Source organism: Eimeria acervulina, genomic scaffold, assembly GCF_000499425.1.
Source record: "Eimeria acervulina Houghton genomic scaffold, Eah_scaff171, whole genome shotgun sequence".
Lineage (NCBI taxonomy): Eukaryota > Apicomplexa > Conoidasida > Eucoccidiorida > Eimeriidae > Eimeria > Eimeria acervulina.
The window spans coordinates 19,423-41,500 of record NW_013550140.1 but is presented as its reverse complement, the minus strand read 5'-3'; the positions used below and the strand labels follow the sequence as shown (position 1 = coordinate 41,500).

Below are 22,078 nucleotides of genomic sequence, written 5' to 3'. Positions count from 1 at the left end.
GGCAAGAGAGATTCTCTACTAAATAAATTCTTGAGTTTTGTTGCTATTAATAAATAATTTAATTATATTTATTTATTTAATTTAATTTAATTTAATTTAATTTAATTATTTTTGTTTGTTTTATTTGTTCAGAATGTAAACGGTAGTTAACAGAAAAACAATAAAGGGGGTTTATAAAATAAAATAAATAAAATAAAATAAAATAAAATAAAATAAATAAAATAAAATAAAATATGTTTAAATCAAACAAAATTAAAAAAAGAATAAAAGATATTAAATTAATTATAAATAAACAAAAGAAGAGGCTTCAAAATATGTTTAAACAATACAAATAAATAAAAATTAAAGTATATTTAAGCAAAACAAAAACAAAAAACAATAAAAAATATTAAATCATACAAAAAAGTAAAGTGTAAAATATATTTAAATAAAACAAAAATAAAATAAAATATATTTAAATCAAACAAAAATAAAATATATATTTTAATAAAATAAAAAGAAAAGACAATAAGCAGCATTATATAATAAAAAAACTTTAAATAAAATAAACAACAGTTATATTAACTCTAATAAGCAAAAAAGAAAAGATAAAAAGATATAAAAAAAGGATAGAGCTGCAAGACCTAAGAATAAAAACAAAAAAGAAATAAAACAAACAAAAACAGAAAGAAGTAAAGAGATTTAAATAAAAAGAATGAAAGGAAAGAAGGGTTTAGGGTTTAGGGTTTAGGGCTAGAAGAAGTGTTTAGGGTTTAGGGTTTAGGGTTTAGGGTTAGAATTTGGGGTTTAGGGTTTAGAAAAGACTGCCTGACGAGTATTTTAAACAATATAAAAAATAAAAGAGAAGAAGAATAAATAAATAAAAAACATAAAGAGTTATGCTGCATGAATTAAAGAAAGGAGAAACAAGACAAAGTAGAGAACAATTAAAAAGACAAATAAAATGCAGACCTAAACCCTAAACCCTAAAGCCTAAGCCCTAAACCCTAAACCCTAAACCCTAAACCCTAAACCCTAAACCCTACACACTGAGATAAAACAAACCTAATTGAGCTGCCCTGCGCATCTACGGTTAAGGGTTTAGGGTTTAGGGTTTAGAGTTTAGCGTTTAGGGTTTAGGGATCGGCACTCCAAGGCAGAACCTAAAACCCTAAACCCTAAACCCTAAACCCTAATCGCTAGACTCTGAACCCAAAGCCCTAAACTTCTAAGCCCTAAACCCTAAACCTTTAACCCTAAGCGCCTAAACCCTAAACGCTAAAACCCTAAACCCTAAAACCCTAAACCTGAAACCCCAAACCCTAAAACAGTAAACCCTAAACCCTAAACCCTAAACCATATAGTCAAGAAGAAGCCGCTTAAGGCTCGAATGCAGCACTGGATGCGATGAGGGTTTCTCTTTTGTCTGTTTTGCGTGAATATCTAATTATATATATTTCTAGGAATATATATATATATATATATATAGTTTTATGCATATGCATATCGTGTCCTTTATGTATATATCCTTTTATCTGTCTTTACCTTTTGTTTTGTACATCTTTTAATTTATTTATTATCTTTTTATTTATCCTTTTATTTATCTTTTTATCTACAAATATTTTTATTGATGCATACAACAAGGCTTTAACTTGTATATTTACACATTTAGTGGTATTAAGGAGCTAATAACACTACACATTTATATATATAATTATTTATTTAATTAATTAATTTATTCATTAGTATTATTAAGATTTGAACAAACAAAAAAAAGTTTTTGGTGCGCATCGCCGGGTGTATGTAAGGCCCGATGTAAGACTAAGAGAAGCAGAGCATGAATGCGGTAACTAGTAAAAGAAAAGAGTAAATAAAGATAAAATTATTATTTAATAATATAAAAATAAAAATAAAACAAATATTTAAAGATGAAAATAAAAGAGAGAAGAAAGGCGTAAATGCTGTGAGACCACTGGCTGTGCATTGCGGTGTATAGGCAGGTATAGTATTAATTAGATGTTTATATATATGAATTTTTCTGTTTTTTTCTTTTTATTTAATATTAAAAGGATATTTAAAACAATTAATTCATTGTTTTAAACATTTTCATCTCCGTTTCCTTACCGTTACATGCTACACAGACCAATGGTAAGCTAGCGAGAGCAGCAGCACAGCACTCGAGCTGCACATACACCTCAACAATATTCAGGTGTATGCGCAGCTAAACAACATCTGCATTTAAAAGAAGGCAGAAGCAGCAAAAGTTGTCTGCAGCGAAACTCTCAACTAAAGAGACAGCTGCCGTAACTTCAGATCCAGCTGCAGCAAGTGGTGCTGCAGCAGCAGCTGCTCTTGCTGCTGTTGCTGCTGCTGCTGCACTAGCAGCAACAGCAACAATATTCTCCTTGAATTCTGCAACAAGATGGAGACTCCTGCTGCAGCTCCCACAGCATTTGCTGCATCTGCTGGGGGCAGCACCCTCCGCACACACACACCAGCAGCAGCAGCAGCAGCAGCAGCAACAACAACAACAACAGCAGCACATAGACTAGGGAGCCCTCAAGCAGCAGAATGGCCATGCAGCAGGCACTTGAAGGGGCGGTCGTTCTGCTGCTTCCTCCGTCCTTGTCTGCTGCTAATAATTTCGAGTTGTTTGCTGCTGCAGCTGTCTCCCGCTGCTGCTGCTTTTGCTGCTGCTGCTGCTGCTGCTGAAGACACAGTTCCTGTGGGCTTCAGAAGCATCATGAGCACTCCAAGCAACAACAGCAGCAGCAGCAGCCTCAACAGCAGCAACAGCAGCATTCCCAGCATCCCCAGCAACAGCAGCATCAGCAGCAGCAACAGCAGCAGCAGCAGCAGCAGTTTTGTAAGTATGGAGTCTGCATTTTCTTCTGTTTTACAAGGCGATGCTCGCAGCTGCCCGTCTTCTCCTTCAACAACACCTGTCTCTCTGCGTCTGCTTTGTTATGCATTCATTTTTTACTCATTTGTTATTATACTTATTGCTAGCTGGCTGCTGTATAGGGCTTTGCTGTGGAGATATAGAATTAGGAGACAGAAACGAATTGTCTCTAATCGAAGCATCAGCAGCAACAGAAGCCCAGGCTCAAACCAGCTGCTGCAGCAGTCTGAAGCAGCAGCAGGAGCAGCAGCAACAACAACAGAAGCAGAGACAGAAACAGCAGCAAAACCTGCAGCAGCAGCAACAAAAACAACAAAAGAGAAGGAAGCTATATGCATGAGCCCTATAATAATGAGCAGGGGAGTGTGTCTGCAGCAATTTGCTGTCTCTCTTTCTATCATAGGTTGTTTAGTGTATGCATGTCTTGCTGCAGCAATACTTTTATCTGTGCTGCTGCCTTTTGCTGCTGGATTTGCTGCTAGCAGTCTGTCTCCTAATGTGTCTATCTTGTCTTTCTTTCCTGCTTCTGCTTATCAAGGTGTTCCTGGCTTTGCTGCTGCTGCTGCATCTCCATCTGCAGATGCTGCAGCATCAGCAGCAGCAACAGCAGCAGCAGCAGCAGTAGCAGCAAGCCCCGAGTGTGTAAAACTTCGTATATATATTTTTAGTGTTTGTTTTATCTGGTGTTTATCTTTTATGATTGTTGTTCATTTATTTAGAGATAAACTTTATAGGCTTCTTTACTCTCCTTCTTGCTTTCTACGCTGCTCTCACCTCCTCATACACAGCAGCAGCAGCAGCAGCATCAGCAGCAGCAGCAGCAGCAGCAAGGGGAAGGATGATGGTGCATTGGATTCGTTTGTTGTGTCTCCTTCAGGAGACAAGCAAATAGATGAAGAGACAGAAGTAATAATAAACAAAAATATTTATAAAGTTAAGAAAGTAGAAACAGATAGAACTGTAAACATAAATGGTGTCTGTTTAATCTACGATATAACGCAGGGATATTTTATATCTTTTGCTGCTGTCTACGAGAAGCAAGCAGCAGCAGCAGCAAAGACTCTAGCCTCTGCTGCAGCAGCAGCAGCTACTTCGCTGCTGCAGCAAGAGACAGGCGGAAGAACGGAGACACGTGGGGCCCCTGCAGCAGCAGCAAATACTACTAGGAGAGAAGAACAACAAACAGCAGCAGCAGCAGCAGCAGCAGCAGCAGCAGGAGACAGCAGCCTCTTAGCTGTCTTGCAAAGGCTTCTATTGTCTCCAAAAGAAGTAAAAAGGAGACAGCAGCTGCAACTCGGAAATGAAGGTTCGTGGGTGCTGCGAGGCGTCTCTTCATTATTTTCAATGTCTCTCTTTCAAGACGAATTCTATTTGCTGCTGCTGCTTGCCTTGTGGTATACATCATTTGCTGCTAACTACCTGCAGCTGCTGCTGCTGCTGCTGCTGCCCCTTTCAGAACTCATCTACGGTGTCTATATGCTCTCGCATGGAGAGCAGCAAATAGCAGCAGCAGTAAACAGAGACAGTTTTATACGCAATCATAGACAAACCCTCTGTCTCCGTCGAAGCAAACTATCTCCAGCAGCAGCAGCAGCAGCAGCAGCAGCAGCAGCAGATGGAGCAGCAGCAGCAGAAGAAGATGAAGAACCTTCCTTCGTGCTGCAGCGAATACCTGCACATGATCTTGTGCCTGGGGATTTGCTGCTGCTGCAGGAAGGAGACACCGTTGCTGCTGATTTGCTGCTGCTGCACGGGGCTGTCTCTGTCGATGAGGCTCAGCTAACAGGAGAGACACAACCTGTCCTCAAGGTCTCAGCAGCAGCAGCAGCAGCAGCAGCAGCAGCAGCACGAGGAGCAGCAGAAGCACCCGCAGCAGCAGCAGCAGCAGCAGCAGCAAAATGGGAGGGGAGCAGCAGAGACTTGCAGCAAGAAGCAAAGCCGACTGTTGATGCTCTGTCTCTTTCAGATGAATATTTGAGGTGTATATACAGCGACTCTCGAATTCTCTACTGCAGCAACAGCAGCAGCATAGAAGCAGAGATGTTGGTAGAGGGAGAAGACAGTTCTTTGCAGCAGCAGCAGCAGCAGCAGCAGGGGGTGCAGCTGCTGACATCGAAGGAGGTAGAGCAGCCTACAGAGCTGCTGCTGCAGCAGGGTTGCTGCTGGGGCCTTGTGGTTAGAAGAGGAGAGGAGACACATCGATCTCAGCTGCTGCAGCAGCTGCAGCAGGAGCCTTTGCTTCGTTTTAAATATGATATTCATTTTCCTTTTGTGCTGCTGCTAGTGACTGTCTTTGCTCTTATTTTAATCGTAATTCAAACACCGTTTACACGATCTGCTGCTGATGCTTTTCGGTTTGGTGTAGAGAAGCTGCTGCGTATGCTTCCGCTGTATCTCCCAGCTCTGTGGGGTCTCTGCTGCAGCCTCAACGCCCGCCGTCTCCCCAGCAGCAGCAGCAGCAGCAGCAGCAGCAGCAGCAGCAGCGGGAGGAGGGTAGGGGATAAGGGGGCGTATCGTGCTGCTGCAGTGATCCCCGGTTTGCTGCCTCTAGCAGCAAAAGTACACGTTGCATGTCTTGATAAGACAGGCACATTAACTAGCAGCGAGATGTCTTTGTTTGGTGTACATCCGGTGATAAATTCTTCATTTGTAGATTTAATTAGCAACAACAGAAGAAAAGAAGAAGAAGCAAACGATAGACAAAGACGAGACAACGAAGGAGACATCAGAAGCAGCACTTCCGCTGCTATACCCGTTCATGCAGACACAGAAACAAACCCCACAACAACGGGATCGGGATCGGGATCGGGATCGATGAGCTTAGTGCTGCGGCAGTGCCTTGCGTGCTGCAGTTCGCTGCATTATACAGCCCATGGCGTTGCTGAGTGGGTGAGACAGCAGCAGCAGCAGCAGCAGCAGCAGCAAGTAGGTGAAGGGGTTTATACAGGCGAGGAGCTGCTGGCAATATCACAGGCAGCAGCAGCAGCAGGAGGAGCAGCAGCAGCAGCAGCAGGGCCGTCTTATACTGCAGCAGATATTAAAGGCGCATGCATCGACAGAGAGTCTCTTTACTGCAGCGGTTATCAACTAGTTGAAGTCCCTGCTGCTGTTCTTTCTGAACGAGAAGACAAGCAGCAGCAGCAGCAGCAGCAGCTTCTTAGAGCATCAACCACTTGGGCTGCCCAACAGCAGCAGCAACGCAAGACGAGACAATTCCTAGTCCCCACAAAAGAGATGCAGCAGCAAGTGATGCAGCAGCAGCAGCAGGAGCAGAAGGGGGATGGTGCAGCAGCTGCTGCTAGTATGTTAGAGATTGTGGGGTCATATAGCTTAAAGCAAGACGGCGGGATAATGAGTGTGGTTGCGGTGGAGTGTACAGACACCGGAAGAGGGACTCGGGGGCCTAATAAAGGATTTGTTTTTTCTAGAGGGAAGTATGAAGACGTGATGAAAATATCAAGAAAGGAGACAACACCAAATGTTTATTTAAAGACAGCTGAAACGCATGCAAGACAAGGCCTTTATGTTATTGGGATCGCATATAGAGAATTAACCCAAGAGGAGCTCTCATTGATAAGTGGGACCGATGGGATCGGTGGGGTCGGTGGGATCGGTGGGATCGGTGGGATCGGTCGTCTCCCTCGCTCCCAAGTGGAGCAAAATATGTGCTGTCTCGGGTTGCTGCTGTTTAATAATGAAGTTCGGTGCGATGCTGCAGAGACAGTAGCAGCATTAACAGAGGGAGGCATTCGCTGTGTTATGATAACTGGAGACAGTCCGTACACTGCAGTGGCTGTGGGGAGACAAGCAGGGCTTTTTCGATCCCGATCCCGATCCCGATCCCCACAGGGACACATGGAAGATGAGGGTGAAGAGACAGACACCGAAGCAGAAAGAACGACGCCGCGGGGAACTGCAGCAACAGCAGCAGCAGCAACAGCAGCAGCAGCAGCAGCAGCAGCAGCACCGGTGCTGCTGGGGAGCCTTACATCTGAGGGAGAAGGTAGAGAAGCGGATGGCTTGCTGCTTGCTGCTGCTGATCTTCATTCTGTTCAATGGAGCAACATGGAGACAGGCGAAATAATCGATCCCTTTCGGGTGTATAGATCGGAAGAATTTAAACATTTGGCGGTAACTTTTGCTGCTGCACAAGTCCTCATGAAGACCCCACACTTCGATCCCGATCCCGATCCCGATCCCGATCCCGAAAGGACTCTTCTTTTGCAAGAAAAACATTCTCAGGCATCTACATCTTCTTCATTTTCATCTTTTTCTTCGTTGTTTGATTATTTGCTGCTCCGTATTGCGTTGTTCTCTCGTGTGTCTCCGATAGGAAAGAAGCTGCTGCTGCTGCAGTATCAGCAGCAAGGCCTTATAACATTAATGGCTGGAGACAGCAGCAACGACGCTCTGGCGTTGCAGCAAGCAGATGTTGGAGTTAGTGTGGGGCAGCTGCAGCAGCAGCATAATCCTTTAGCAATCCCTTTTGCTGTTATTGCACAGTCAGCTCCGCTGCTGCTGAGAAGAGACAGCAAAAGAGACAGGAGGAGACAACACCCCACAGAAGGAGACAGCTTCTTACCGCGTTCTTCAACGGAGACACATACACATTTAGAAGCGGGAAAACAACAGAAAGGAGACAAAATAGAAATAGGAGAGAAATCAATAGACTTAGAGACGTCAGCATGCTTGAAGGGTCTTGTAGATATTATAAATGTCGGTCGCTGCAGCCTAATTACAGCAATGACAATATATAAATTGCATATATCTTACGGTGTATTGGCGGCTATAGCTAGTTTGCTGCTAGTTATGCTGCAGTATAGTGGGGTTAATGTCTATGCTGGCCTCTTCTTAGATCTTGTTTGTCTCCTCGGTTTATCTGCTGCTCTACTCTTCTCTGTTCCTGCTGCAAAGCAACTGTCTCCTTTCTCTCCTCTCTCCTGTCCCTTCTCCCCAAGTATAATATCTGCTGTTCTTCTTCTTACTTCAGTAGACTTTGCTGCTCTCGTTACTCTCTTCTTAATCTTTTATTCACGCTTCCCGCCTCCTTGTATCTGGCTGCACGCCCACAGCAGCAACGGAGACACTACAGCAGCAACAGCAGCAGCTGCTGCTGCAGCAGCAGCGGGAGCGCCACAGGGAAGAGGAAGAGCAGCAAAAACCATGCAGCGGAGATACCGCAAACGGCTGCAGCAGCAACAGCAACAGCAAGAGCAGCAGCAACCGCTACAACGATATAGGCAAGGGAAGCAGCAGCAGCTGCAGCAGCAGCAAGAAGAGATCCAAACTGCTCAGCAGTATAGTGGGTTGCAGATGGAAGCAAAGGAGAGACAGGAAGAACAGCTGCAGCAGCGTCTGCGGGACAGAAACGGACTGCAGCAGCAGCAGCAGCAGCAACAGCAGCTTCTGCTGCTGCTGCAGCATGGCGCCTCCTTCCCTTCTGCGCGTCTCCTTAAAGCCTCTCTCTCTTCCCGAATGACTCCGAAGGAGACAGAAGAGATGCTGCTGCAGCATGCAGCACCAGCAGAAGCAGCAGCAGCAGCAGCAGCAGCAGAGGAAGAAGAGGATTTGTTTCTTGACTCAGATCCTTTGCTGCTGTACGAAGCAGCAGAACAGAAACGACAACTGTCTCCTTCAGCAGCAGCAGAAGGAATGGATATGTCTCTAAAAAGCAGCAACAGCATCTGGATGTCTCCTTCTTTCGCTCAAGAGACAGCAGCAGTAGGATCAGCAGCAGCACTATCAGCAGCAGCAGCAGCAGGAAAGGAGACAGCAGTCTGCAGCACAGAAGGACACGCCGAAGCAGGTCTTGTCTTTATTTGGACAGGAGTTTGTATGGTGCATGCAGCAATGTTATATCAGTGGGGCAACATATTTAAGCGCGGGAGGATAAGAAACTTTGTGCTGCTTCCTTTGTCGCTGCTGCTGCTGCTCTTCTTCATTATTATTTTGCTGCTGCCACCCAACCCCTTCTCTTGTGTCTTCAATGTAAACTGCACAGCGGAAGCAGAACAAAGCCTCAAGAGCAGCAAGGCTGCTCCTTTGCTGCATTTGATTGCAGCAGATTCAGCAGCAAGCACCCTCTACGACGCTGCTGCTGCTGCTACAGGACCAGCAGCAGCAGCAGCAGCACCAGCAGCAGCAACAAGAACACCTCGATTTCCTATTTTCCCTGTTGCAGCAGATTATGCTGCAGCAGCAGAAGAGCAGCAGCAAACGAATCGAGACCTGCTGCTGCAGGGGGCGAAGCAGATAAAGGAGACAGCAGCAAACAGCAGCCACGCTTGGAGTCAAGAAGAAGGAGACACATGGAGCTCTGGTTTTGCTGCGCTGCTGCTGCTTGTTCTTGCTGCTGCTTGTCTTATTAACTCTTTTATTCAACTCGTCTGTCTCCACTTCAAAGACTTTCAGCGCTGGTGCAGCAGCAAATGCAGCAAAAGGAGACAAACCAGTGAAGCCCTCCCTCTAAACTAAAACAAACAAACAAACAAACAAACAAACAAACAAATAAATAAATAAATAAAACAAATAAACAAGCAATTAACACAAACAAAAGTATAAACTGTTTGTTGCATTGTAATAATAATAATAATAATAGTAATAATAATAATAATAATAATAATATTATTATTATTATTATTATTTATTATAACATCCAACAGCATGCAGCCCGATGTTAGAGCGACCAAGCGTCATTATAGCAGCTGGAGATGCTGCAGAAGCAGCAGCAGCAGCAGCTGCTGCTGCTGCTGCCGCAGAGGCTGCAGCAGCAGAAGCAGGAGCTGGTGCACTACAAGCAGCAGTTGGAACAGTAGCAGCTGCAGCTGGAGCTGCAGCAGCTGCGGCTGCAGTTGCAGCAGCAGTAGCAGTTGGAGCTGCAGCGGCCGCGGCTGCAGCAAAAGTAGCAGCAGCAGCAAAAGTAGCAGCAGCAACAGCAGTAGCAGCTGCAGCAGCAGTAGCAGCTGCAGCAGCAGTAGCAGCTGCAGCAGCAGTAGCAGCTGCAGCAGATGTAGCAATGGAAGCAGAAGCAGCAGCTGAAGCTGCTGCAGCACGAGTTGGCTTTGCTGCAGCTGCTGCAGCTTATTGGAGCGACAGCAACAGCAGCAGCAAACATCTGCAGCTTCAAATCTTTTACTTCCCTTTGCCTCGCGGGAGGCTCCTCGCCTCTCATCATGCCGCACCTAGCTAGCTACCTACCTACCTAGCTAGCCAGCTAGCTAGCTAGCAACCTAGCTACCTAGCTAGCTAGCTATTTAGACAGCTAGCTGTAGACAAAGCGCCAAGCTATACACAGCCTTGTACGCTACCTTCCACAAGCTAGCTAGCTAGCTACCTACCTACCTGCCTAACTAGTTAGCTAGTTAGCTAGCTAGCTAGCTACCTACCTACCTACCTACCTAATTAGTTAGCTGGCTAGCTAGCTGGCTTGTCTGTTTTCTACTTTGCTGTTGTCTTTTACTTTTACTTTTTCTTCTGCCTCTTCCTTATCTCTAACTTTATCTTTATCTCTATCTCTATCAGTATCTTTATATATATATATATATATATATAATGATACTGATATTTAGATTTACGGTTTATATTTATATTTATATTTATATTTATATTTATATTTATATCTATATATATTTATATATATTTATATTTATATTTATATATTTATATTTATATTTATTTAAGTTTGTTTTAAATAAAAGGAGTGAAGCCAGCCCAGGCTCTGCCTATCACATTTGGGTCTGAAGCAATTTCGAGGAGACACTTTGCTTGCTCTTCACAATTTATTAAACACCCCTTCAAACCCTGCTGCTGCTGCTGCTGTTGCTGCTGCTGCTGCTGCTGCAGCTGCTGCAGCAGAGCGAATCGGGCCCTTGGTGGGTTGCTGCCTATCACTAGGGAGTGAAGAATTGAGGCTGGGCGTTCAGCAGCAGCAGAGACATACGGCTGCAGCAGAGACACCACAGCAACAGCAGCAGCAACAGCAGCAGCAACAACAGCAACAGCAGCAGCAGCAGCAGCAGCAGCAGCAGCAAGGTTGCACACAGCATATCTTCCAGTTGCTGCTGCATAGAAAATGCTTTAAAAAGCGTTATAGGGGGCCCCTGATGTAAGTAGTTTATAGCTGTTGTTTTTGTTTATTTGTTTTACCTCCTTATGCATTTTTAATAGGTCAATAGTTATAAGAGAAGGATGCTCCCCTTGGAGTTTGCGTCGGAGAGTAGATAGAGCAAGATGCGTAGCTGCCTCAGCCTCTCCCTCTCTGCTGCTGCTGCTGCTGCTGCTGCTGCTGCTGCTGCTGCTGTCTCCTCCTTCTCTTGAGTGTGGGGCCCACAGAGACGCTTCAGATCTGTCTAGCGGCACCGTTGCAGCTGCACTTAAGAGGGAGATTTGTAGCGACGTTGCGGAGACACCTGGGGAGGCGATCCCGGAGACGATCCCAGGGACGATCCCAGGGACGATCCCCAGCGCTGCCTCGCCTCCCTCTCTCCAGGCTGCAGCTCTCCTCCTCGCAGTCTGTACACACCCCACACAGAGCAGCAAAGTACTGTAGCATGAAAAAGCATACGCATGCAAACGCTTTCCGAGCTGCTGCTGCAGCTGTTTCTGCAGCAGCAACTGTTGCAGTAGATGCTGCTAAAGCAGCAGCAACTGCAGCAGCAGCTGTCTTCTCTACCAACTCAATCTTCTCTCCCTACGCTCTTTGTGGCAGCAAATATGTTGAGAAGGCGTGGAGATGCCTTGCTGCTGCTGCTTCTGTTGCTGCTGTTGCTGCTGCTGCTGCTGCTGCTGCTGTGTAGCTTACTGTGGGGTATACAGCTGAGGGGTTCGTAGTAATAAACATCTCGACTGCTGAATGCAGAAATTCTGCTTCAGAGCGCAGACACTCCAACGCCTCCGCGAGGCGGTATTGAAGCAGCCCCAAACCGCCAGCAGCCCATGCATGCATTGCTGGTGCTGCTGCTGGTGCTGCTGCTGCTGCTGCTGCTGCTCGTGCTGCTGGTGGTGCTGCTGCTGGTGTTTTATCTGCTGCTACTGCGGAAACCAGGCCGCTGCCGCTCTCACTGCCACTGCCGCGGCTGCTGCTGCTACCTTTGCTGCTGCTGTTGCTGCTGCTGCTGCTGCTGCAGGAGTTGAAGAAAGCAGACTGCAGCAGGGAGTAGCAGCGCGCCCCAGGAGGCCCCACAACACGGAGGAGACAGGGAGATAATCTAAAGGGGGCTATCTCAGGCACTGGCAGTCCGTACACCGCAAAGTCGAACGCATACCCAAAGTCAATGTCTAGACACTGCACACAGCAGCAGCAGCAGCAGCAGCAGCAGCAGCACAAGCAGCAGCAAGAGCAAGAGCAGAAGCAGCAGGGACAACATCAGAAGCAACAGCAGCAAATGCAGCAGCAGAGGCAGGAGCAGCACCAGGAGCAGCAGCAAAAGCAACAGTAGAAGCAGAAGCAGAAGCAGCAGCAAAAGCAGCACAAGAAGCAGCAGCAGCAGCAGAAGAAGAAGGTACGGAAGCCTGTAAAAGTCAGAAAGAAGCTAAACCCTTGCAGCTAATTGGTGTCTCCTTGTTGTTTGTCTCTTTCTGCTTTGAGTGTCTCGTCGTCTTTAGGGTTTAGGGTTTAGGGTTTAGGGTTTGTTGCTGCTGCTGTTTGCTGCAGATGTCTCCTTTTATGTTTGCTTGCCTCTCCTGTGTGTACAATAAGGAGACAGTTGCTGAGGTGACGATCCCCGACTCCCAAGCAATACCCCACAGCAGCATTTGCTGCTAAGGAGACGGTGAAGTGTCTCCGCATCTCCATCAGCTCGCTGCTGTCTGCTGCAGCAGCAGCCAGACACCGCAGCAATGCATCTGCGGGAGCAGCAGGGGGCCCCCGTGGCACTCCCTTGTTGCTGCCGCACGCGCAGCAGCACCAGTTCCTGCTGCTGCTGCTGCAGGGCGGTTGAAGGTCTGTTCGTCCTGCTGCTGCTGTTGTTGTTGTTGCTGCTGCTGCTGCTGCTGAGGTGTCTGTGCAGGTCTCCGCTAAGTGTACACACTCCCTAAAAACTTCTTCTACTGCAGCAGCGGGCAATTCAAAAATCTTTGCCCACACATCTGCTATTTGAACCTGCCGAGTTGCTGCTGCTGCTGCTGCTGCTGCTGCTGCTGCTGCTGCTGGTGCTGCTGCTGATGCTGCTGTTGGTGCTGCTGCTGGTGCTGCTGCTGATACTGCTGCTGGTGCTGGTGCTGGTGTTGTTTCAGCAGCACCACCAGCAGCGGTATCCGCAGCAGCAGCAAGATTTGCAGCAGCAGAAGGACGAGAAGCAGCAGCAGCAACATCAGCAGCAGCAGCAGCAGTCATGTCTCTAAGAAAAGCAGCATAGCGTTTAGATGCTGCAGAGGCCCCCAGCGGTTTGCTGCAGTAGAGTTCACTTGCTGCTAAAAGGGGACAGCTGCCTTCAACCCACTCAATAACACCATGAGCAGCAGAAAGAGACAGCACCCCGTACGAACGGAGACACAAACCTCTAGCAGCAGATGCAGCAGCAGATGAGGCGCCTCGCAGTCCCCCCTGTATCCGCAAGCAAACGGAGACAACTGCTGCTGATGATGATGTTATTATGCTGATATACATCTTGTTTAACTATTTATTTATTTATTTATTTATCTGCATATATATATATTTATATTTATATTTATATTTATATTTATCAATACGTTTCAGTACTTCTATGTATATACACATATAATATATAATATATATATATATATATATATATATATTACATATATGCCTGTTGCATGCACATGCAGCCATTAACCTGGAAGCAGCAGCAGCAACAACAACAACAGCAGCAGCAGCAACACCAGCAGCAGGATAATCACCAGCAGCAGCAAGAGCAGCAGAGAGCAGCAACAACAGCAGCAGCACATTCTCACCAGCAGCAGCACCGCCGCAGCAGCACTAGCAGCAGACCTAGCAGCAACAAGAGCAACAGCAACAGCAGCAGCACAAACTAGCAGCAGCAGCAACACTAGCAGCAGCAGCAGCAGCAGGAGGAGGCGTATAGTATCTCACTATTTGCGTGAGTATCATTCTTATTGCTTGAATAAAATGTTCTTGCTGCAGTCTGTCTGCATATTTAATTAAAATATATCTCTTTACTCCGTCGCTTTCAAACAAAGACAAACAAACACCGCCTTCCGCAGAAGGCACCCGCACCGCCTGCAAATAAATAAATAAATAAATAAATTAATTAATTAATTAATTAATTAATTAATTAATAAATTAATAAATAAATAAATGTGTATGTATGTGTATATATATATAAATATGTATATGTATATGTATATATATATATATATATACGTATATGTAGATACATACATACAGCTAGATGAGTATAAACAAACATAGATATAGACATAAACATATATATATATATACAGATATATATGTATATATATGCAGATAGATAGACAGATATATATATATATATATATTATATTATATACTCATATATAGACAGATATATATATATATATTATATACTCATATATACACAGATATATATTATATATATAATATATATATATTATATATATATTTAGAGATTAAAATAATATAAATGTGCGTATGATGAAAGTGTCTCACGCGTTCAGCGAAGGAGACAATTTGTTTTGTCTCTGCTGCAGCTGTGTTGCAGTTTGTCTCCTGAAAGGGGACAGGCAGCAGCAGCAGCGGAGAGGTGCTGCTGCTGCTGTCTCCATAAGGAGACAAAACGGAGACACTTGGCTGCCACGAATAGCTGCAGCAGCAAATGCAGCATACGCATGCAAAGGAGACAGCAATCAAAGACACACGCACTGGCTTGCTCTAGCAGCAAAGAAACACCTGGGCTCCTTGCTGCTGCTGCTGCTGCTGCTGCTGTTGCTGTTGCTGTTGCTGCTGCTGCTGCTGTTGCAGGTGCATGACCTGCAGCTGCTGCCGTCTACCACCAGCTGCAACGAGTTGACAGCAGCAGCAGCAGCAGCAGCAGAAGCAGCTGCAGCAGCAGCAGGAGAAACTCAGGTATCTCAAGTGTCTCCTTTCTCACTCTGCTAGCCATGGAGACACCTCAGACAGGCGAAGGCTTCCGTGTCTCCTGCAGCCTCCTGCTGCTGCTGCTGCTGTTGCTGCTTCTGCTGCGGAGTGCTGCGCTGCTTCCCTTGCGATGTCTCTTAACAGCAGCAACACCTCCTTAACTGGTAGCAGCAGCAGCATCTCTGCTGCTGCTGCGATCGTCAGGTTGCTGCTAGGCGAAGGAGACCCCTCAGTTAACCCCCTAACTTTGCAGCAAATAAACTGAAGGCAGCAGCAGCAAAGCAGCAGCAGCAAAGCAGCAGCAGCAAAGCAGCAGCAGCAAAGCAGCAGCAGCAAAGCAGCAGCAGCAACGCAGCAGCAGCAAGAACACAGCAGCAGCAAAGCAGCAAACAATGCAGCTATGGTGCCCCTTCACTCTTTTGCTGCACAGGTGTCTCCTTGCATATACAAATAAATAAGCGAGGCCAAAGGAGACAGAAATAAAGACATAAGTTATTGTGTTTATAATAAATAAATATATTTAAATATAATTTTATCTCTAAGTGTAAATATATATAATTCTATCCACATTAAGTACATCTACATAAAAGACAAAATAATAATTTGTGAAAGGAGACAGAAGACAAGACAAAAGGAGACAGAAGACAAATGGAGACAGAAGACAAAAGGAGACAAAAGATAAGAGACAAAAGATAGGAGACAAGAGACAGAAGACAGGCGGAGAGAGGAGATAGAAGACAAAAGGAGACAGAAATCAAGAGGAGACAGAAGATAAAAGACAACTAACAGAAGACAAGAGGAGACAGAAGATAAAAGGAGACAGAAGACAAGAGGAGACAGATGACATGAGAAAACAAACAGAAGACAAGAGGAGACAGAAAATAAAGGAGACAGGAGATGAGAGGAGACAAAAGACACGAGGAGACAGAAGATAAAGGAGACAGAAGACAAAAGGAGACAGGAGACACCTCAGCTGTGTCTCACTGTCTTCATATGTGCAGCAAATCGCCGCAGCTGTATATTAATTTTGTCTCCTAGCACTTCATCTCTCCCCAGCAGAACAGCAGCATTAGCAGCAGCGCTCCATAGAGACAGCCACTTTGCTGCAGCAAAAGGAGGCAGAAGCTGTCCCTGCAGCAGCAGCAGCAGCAGCAACAGCAGCAGCAGCAGGTGAGCAGCTCGCATATATCGCCCTCAGGCAAGCAGCAGCAATTGTCTCCTTTCTCACCAGAGGCACCGAGCTCTCCTCTCTCAGTTTGCTGTCTCCTACTGTCTCCTCCAGCAGCTCAAGCAGCGGCTGCAGCAGCAACTGCTGCAGCTGCTGCTCCGGCTGCTGCAACAGGCGACACGCTGCAGCAAACGGAGCTGCTAAGGGAGCTAAGCGCAGCGCTTGCGCACGCAGCAACTTAAACAACTCTACAGCACGTGCAGCAGCAGCAGCATCAGCAGCACCTGCTGCAGCAGCAGCAGCAGCAGCCTGATCTCCGTGAGCTGTCAGAAGCCCCTTGCTGCCTGCTGAGGCCTTCCTGAGGGTAGTGGAGATGGCTGTCTGTAGGAGACAAACAAAGACAGCAGCAGCAGCAGCAGCAGCCACAGTTGCATTTTTCTGCATGCACCTTAACGCAGCAGCAGGAGCAGCATTTGCCTGCAATTATCTTAAGACAGCAGCCGCAGCAGGAGTAGCAGAAGCAACCGCAACAGGAGCAGGAGCAGCAGCAATAGGAGCAGGAGCAGCAGCAGCAATAGCCGCAGCATCAGCAGCAACAGAAACAGCAGCAGCAGTAGCAGCAGCGGCAGCAGTTGACGGCCTCTGAGTTTAATGTCGGGGTTTGCTGTCTCCTTACTTCAAATGCATGAACAGCATCATGCGGGTTTGCTGCAACAAACTGCTGCAGCAGCGGGAGAAGTGCGCTGGTGATACAGCCTGAGGTGTCTGTGGAGATGAAAGATAAGAGTTGATGTATATACACCCGAAGTAGAGGGAAGGGTATTATATTAATCAGTCTCTGCAGTCTACTTTCTAATGCTGCTGCTGCTGATGTTGATGCTGCTGCTGCTGATGCTGATGCTGATGCTGATGCTGATGCTGATGCTGATGCTGCTGTTGATGCTGCTGCTGCTGCTGCTGCTGCAGTTGAAGTAACGGGCCCACTAAAGACAAGGCGCTGCTTCTTTTTGCATGCGCCTGAAGCCTCAGCACAGAGCAGCAGCAAATCAGGAATCAAAGCCAAGCTCCTTTTGCTGTATTTGCTGCTGCTGCTGCTGCTGCTGCCTTCTGCTGCTGCCAACTCCGCCACCAGGCAGCAGTACAGCCAAGCCACTGCAGGAATTGCTGCTCTTGCTGATGCTGCCGCTGCTGCTGTTGCTCTTGCTGCTGTTGCTGTTGTTGCTGCTACTGGCAGCGCTGTGTCTCTGGTGTTTGCTGCTGTCTCTTCTTCTGCATGCAGCAACTGAAGTATTTTTTTTGCGAGGACAGCGCATCGCCAGAGACACTTTGATCGATTATGCACACTGATAAGGAAAGCAGCAGCTCCTCCATCTGCTGCTGCTGCTGCTGCTGCTCCTGTTGCTGCTGTTGCTGCTGCTGCTGCTGAGGGTGGCTCGTAGAGCTGCTGTTGAATTGCAGGCCTAGTGTCTCCTTTGGCGATATGGGTGTAGGCGCTGTCTATACACCTCAGAGCCTCCTCAGCCCCTCTCAGGAGGCCCCCGCTGCTGCTGCTGCTGCTGCTGCTAGGTGAGGATATGCTGCGCTGCAGCTCGCGGAGTAAGGCACTGTGGCAAGAGAGTTGGAGACAAAAAAGGAGACAGGCTGTCTCTTCGCTGGTAGCCTCACAAGCTGCAGGAGCCCCTGAAGCAAGAGACTGCCAGTACTGCTGCTGCTGCTGCTGCTGCTGCTGTTGCTGCTGTTGCTGCTGCACAAGGCGCAGCAGCTGCTGCGCCTTCACCGTAGCGTTGCTGCTGCCTCCCCCGGCGTGTACACGCAGCTCACGAAGCTTCAGCTTAATGATGGTGCGAAATAGAGGGAGGTCTCTTAAAGACAGCATTTGCTGCTGCTGCTGCTGCTGTTGCTGCAGCACCTGCTGCAACAGCAGCGAGGCGGTGCTCAGCCCTTCTGGGAGTTTTGCGAGTTGTCGCGCCGTGTGTGCTGCAGCGCAGCAGCAAATAAAGCAAAGTGTCTCCTCTTTCTTTTGCTGCTCTTCTGCTCTCTCCACAGCCGCTGAAGGAGACGCCTTAGCGCTGCAGCAAAGTGAAGGGTCACCCCCCTGCTGCTGCTGCTGCTGCTGCTGCTGCTGTGCTGCAGCAAAGGCTGTCACTGAGAGCAAGGTGTCTAGACAGGTCTCTAGGGGGGCCCCTACAAGAGAACGGGATAGGAGGGGCCCCCTGCCTCTAGCAGGTGCTTTTGCTGCTGCTGCTGCTGCTGCTGCTTCCTGCAGCAAGAATGCATGCAGCTGCTGCTCTGGATTTGCTGCGGTGGCTGCCTCAAGGCAGCGAGACAAAAAGAGAGACAGAGACAAACGAGAGATGGCAGAGCTTAGCAGCGCAGCAGAAGCAGCAGCAGAAGAGCAGCAGCAGCAAGCAGCAACAAGACGTGAGGCAGCAGCTGTCCCTTGCTGCAGCAGCAAAGAAGCCTCCAGCTGTCGCCCTTGTGCTGCTGCATGCACAGACAGCAGCTGCTGTACAACAACCCCACCCAACCCCACACCAACGAAAACAGATTTCTTTGCATTAAGCGGACTTGTAAGCCTGCAATACGCAAACAACAACAAACCCCTAAACCCTAAACCCTAAACCCTAAACCCTAAACACCTAGACCGTAAACCCTAAACCTTAAACTCGAAACCCTAATCTGGATATAAGCCCTAAGCCCTAAGCCCTAAACCCTAAACCCTAAACCCTAAACCCTAAAGGCGAGCTCCCCGTCATTTGGGGTTAGGGTATCTGTCTCTTGTGTCTGATCTGTGTCTACTCTGCTGCAGCAGGATTAGGGTTTAGGGTTTAGGCGGCTTTAGGGCTTAGCAGAGGCTAGAGGATTAGTGTAGTGGTGCTGCAGCAGATAGCTGCTGCTGCAGTCAGGGCTAACAGAGTAATCCTCTCTAAGAAAGAAGCAGCTGCAGCAGCAGCAGCAGCAGATGGGTGTTGCTGCTGCAGCTCTAGAGCAACAGCAGCGCGAACAACACATCCGCTGTCTCCTTGCAGGCTGTGCTGCAGCAGTGTCTCCTCGCGGGCTGTCTCCACTGGGTAGGGGGCCCTCGGGTCTCCTCCTCCCTCACTCCTGCTGCTGCTGCTGCTGCTGCTGCTGCTGGTGTTACTGCCTGGAGGCCCGCAGCACAGCAAAGGGGCCCCCAACTGCAGCAAAGGCTCCCACCTGCTCGCAAGGAGACACTCGAGCCAACTCCCCCCTCATGCAGCAGCAGCAACAGCAACAGCAACAGCAGCAGCAGCAGCAACAGCAGCAAAAGCAGCAGCAGCAGCAGCAGCAGCAGACCCCAAGGCACTACTGGGACGCGAAGAGACACCTGAAAGAAGGATTGCCTCCCTCTTCGCTCTAACCAAGCAGAGAAGGAGACAACCAATTGCAGCAAACAACAGCAGCAAAGAAGTATAAGGCCTACTGCATCATCCGCTGCAGCGCCTGCAGCTCCGCCTCTCGCAGCAGGGGCTTCAACTCTGTCTCTGTCTCTGTGTCTGTCTCCTTTTCAGTCTCCTCTTCCTTCTGCGTCTGTCTCTGCAGCTCAGGGGTCCCCATTAAGCTGCTGCTGCTGCTGCTGCTAATGCTGTCTCCGCTTCGTCTCCTCATGATAGCCAACTTGCTGCTGCTGCTTCCCCCTGCTTGCTGCAGCAGCAAACTTGCTGCTGTCTCTTCGCTGACGCAGCGACAGAGGGAGAGGAGTTGTATGGTGCTGCGCTGCCATTCAAACTCTCCGAGGTCCCTGTACACCCGATATAAGGAAATAAAATAAGGACGCAGCTTCCTGCTCACAGCTTGCTCCTGCTGCTGTTGCTGCTGCTGCTGCTGCTGCTGCTGGAAGCCCGCCAGCAGCCCGCGCTGCTGCATGCACGTCAACTCTTCTAGCAGCGGCAGAGCAGCTCCGAGTGTCTCCTTTTCCTGAGCCCAAGCCACCAACTCTGTTGGGGAGATACGGCTCCAATCTGCTGCTGCTGCTGCTGCTCCTGCTCCTGCTGCTGCTGGGGGGCTGAGCAGCAGCGCCTCGTGGGTAAGCCGCATCAAAAAGGTCAGGAAGAGACTGTCTCCGCTGCGGTCCCTCACGCATCGTTCTAGAGCTTGTCTTGCTGCTGCACCCAGCCCCAGCACGTCTACTGGTGCTGCTGCTGTTGCTGCTGTTGCTGCTGCTGCTCCAGAAGAAAGCAGGGGGACCCCTTCTTTGTCGCCTGGGGCTTGATGTGCATGCAGCAGCAGCAGCAGAAACTCCTGAGTGAACGTTGGGCTCAGCTGGCAAGCCTTGTGAAGCAGCAGCAGCAGCAACTCAGGGCCCCCTTCTCCTTCGAAAGTGTCTCCTTCGGGGCCCCCTGGGGGCCCCCTCTGCATCATAGCTGTCTCCTCGGAGGCAGGAAAAAGATTCAGGTGTCTCTGCAGCAAACGACTGCCCCGTTTGCTGCTCCTCTGTTGCAGCGCAGCAGCTGCTGCAGCGCCACTTATGTGTCCCCTCGCTTGTTTCAAGATGTGGGGCCCCACGTGCATTGCTGCTAGATAAAGTTGAGGAGACACTTCAGGCGCCCTGTCTCCTTCGCTTAAACTCAGAGTATATGCAGCAGATCCGAGGTAGGGGGCCCCCCTCCCTAAAGTAAAGGGCTGTCTCCCTGCGAGCGAAGCCACCTCAGCAGCTTTTAGAGATAACAAAGAAAAGGAGACAGTCTCCTCTCCCTTTAACACCCCACACTCCCTGTTGGTTTGCTGCTGCTCTGCAGCAGCAACATCTCCTAAGAGACAGGAAGGAGGGGCCCCCTCTATGCTGCTGGAGAGACGAGAGGAGACCCCACCAGAAAATAAACAGGCAGCAAGAGAGGCGAAGGAGACAAATTGTGGGGTGTTACTGTTCTGCCCTTCGATCCCCACAATCCCGCTCCCGCTCCCGATCCCGATCCCGATCCCACGGGTCCCTGAAGGGCGCTGCTGGGGCTGATGAGGGTATAATACAGCAGCAGCAAGGAGACGCAGCATGTGGGGTGCTGCTGCTGCGTCTCCAACGAGGCCCCCAGACAGCAAAAAGCTTATACGCTCTCGGGGCCCCTCCGGCAGCCCCCCTTCCCTTATACACCACAGCAGCTGTCTCCTCTGCAGCGCAGAGTCTCCTCCCAGCGTCCCCAGCATAAATGATAACAGCGTCGGGCTCTCAGCATATGCCTGTCAGCAGCAGCAGCAACAACAAACGTAGCAGCAAACGTAGCGGGAAACGTAGCAGCAACAGCAGCAAACGTAGCAGCAATGTAGCAGCAAACGTAGCAGCAAACGTAGCAGCAGCAACAGCAGCAGCAGACAACAGCAAGGGAGCAGCTATATGCGTGTGCATGCATGCATTGAGGTGTCTCCTTTGGGGTGTCTGCGCAGGTGGGCTTTGTTCTGCAATATTATATTCTTTTTCTTTCTCTGTTTTGTGGTGCTGCAAGTGCCTGCTTAAGAAGGAGACAGCTACTGCTGAGTAGAGCAAATAAGCAGCAGATGATAAAATAAAAAGGAGACAGAATGTATAAAGGAGGCGCTCACCAGTGACTGAGAACGAAGACAGACACAGAGATCAAACAACTGTCTCCTTATCTCTCCGTCTTTAGGGGGCCCCCTAAGGAGACAAGATAACCCTTCGAGGGCCCCCAGCAGAGTATCAGAGGGGCCCCTCTTATTTAAGAGCCCCAGCAGCAACTCAAGAGACACCCGCAATATCCAGCTGTCTCTGTCTCTGTACCGCAGCACAACACAAAACAACCCCACATGCAACATGCACTTGCTGCTGTCTGCTGCTGCGTGCTGCTGAACTTGCTGCTGCTGGCTGCTGCATCCTTGCCGCTGTGTGTTGCTGCCTGCTCCAGCTCGTTGCTGCATGCTGATAATTGCTGATTCTTGCTGCTGCATGCTGCTGCTTTCTGTTGCAGCAAGGAGACAGCAAGCTTCGTGCTGCGTCCGTCTC

At 48.4% G+C, this 22,078-nt stretch overlaps 2 protein-coding genes across 2 annotated transcripts in view; one reads left to right on the top strand and one right to left on the bottom strand.

The window, feature by feature from the left end:
- Positions 1-2,722: 2,722 nt before the first annotated feature.
- On the top strand, positions 2,723-10,070 carry EAH_00022970 (cation-transporting ATPase, putative; the record flags this gene model as incomplete). The annotated part of the gene is made up of 5 exons (XM_013396884.1): positions 2,723-2,849; positions 3,315-3,523; positions 3,884-4,187; positions 4,338-9,200; positions 9,586-10,070. 5 exons carry the CDS (start codon positions 2,723-2,725, stop codon positions 10,068-10,070), a joined length of 5,988 nt encoding a protein of 1,995 aa, XP_013252338.1.
- A 497-nt stretch (positions 10,071-10,567) lies between these two features.
- EAH_00022960 (hypothetical protein, conserved) overlaps positions 10,568-22,078 on the bottom strand; it is a gene marked incomplete at both ends in the record, with an annotated part of 29,740 nt that continues 18,229 nt past the window's right edge. The window contains 12 exons of the mRNA XM_013396883.1: positions 10,568-10,822; positions 11,027-11,392; positions 11,682-12,164; positions 12,573-13,424; positions 14,508-14,661; positions 14,950-15,197; positions 15,921-16,067; positions 16,165-16,485; positions 16,907-18,680; positions 19,018-19,302; positions 19,550-21,300; positions 21,661-21,850. Of these exons, the coding sequence (XP_013252337.1) occupies positions 10,568-10,822; positions 11,027-11,392; positions 11,682-12,164; positions 12,573-13,424; positions 14,508-14,661; positions 14,950-15,197; positions 15,921-16,067; positions 16,165-16,485; positions 16,907-18,680; positions 19,018-19,302; positions 19,550-21,300; positions 21,661-21,850 (6,826 nt within the window). The remainder of the gene's footprint in view (positions 10,823-11,026; positions 11,393-11,681; positions 12,165-12,572; positions 13,425-14,507; positions 14,662-14,949; positions 15,198-15,920; positions 16,068-16,164; positions 16,486-16,906; positions 18,681-19,017; positions 19,303-19,549; positions 21,301-21,660; positions 21,851-22,078) is intronic.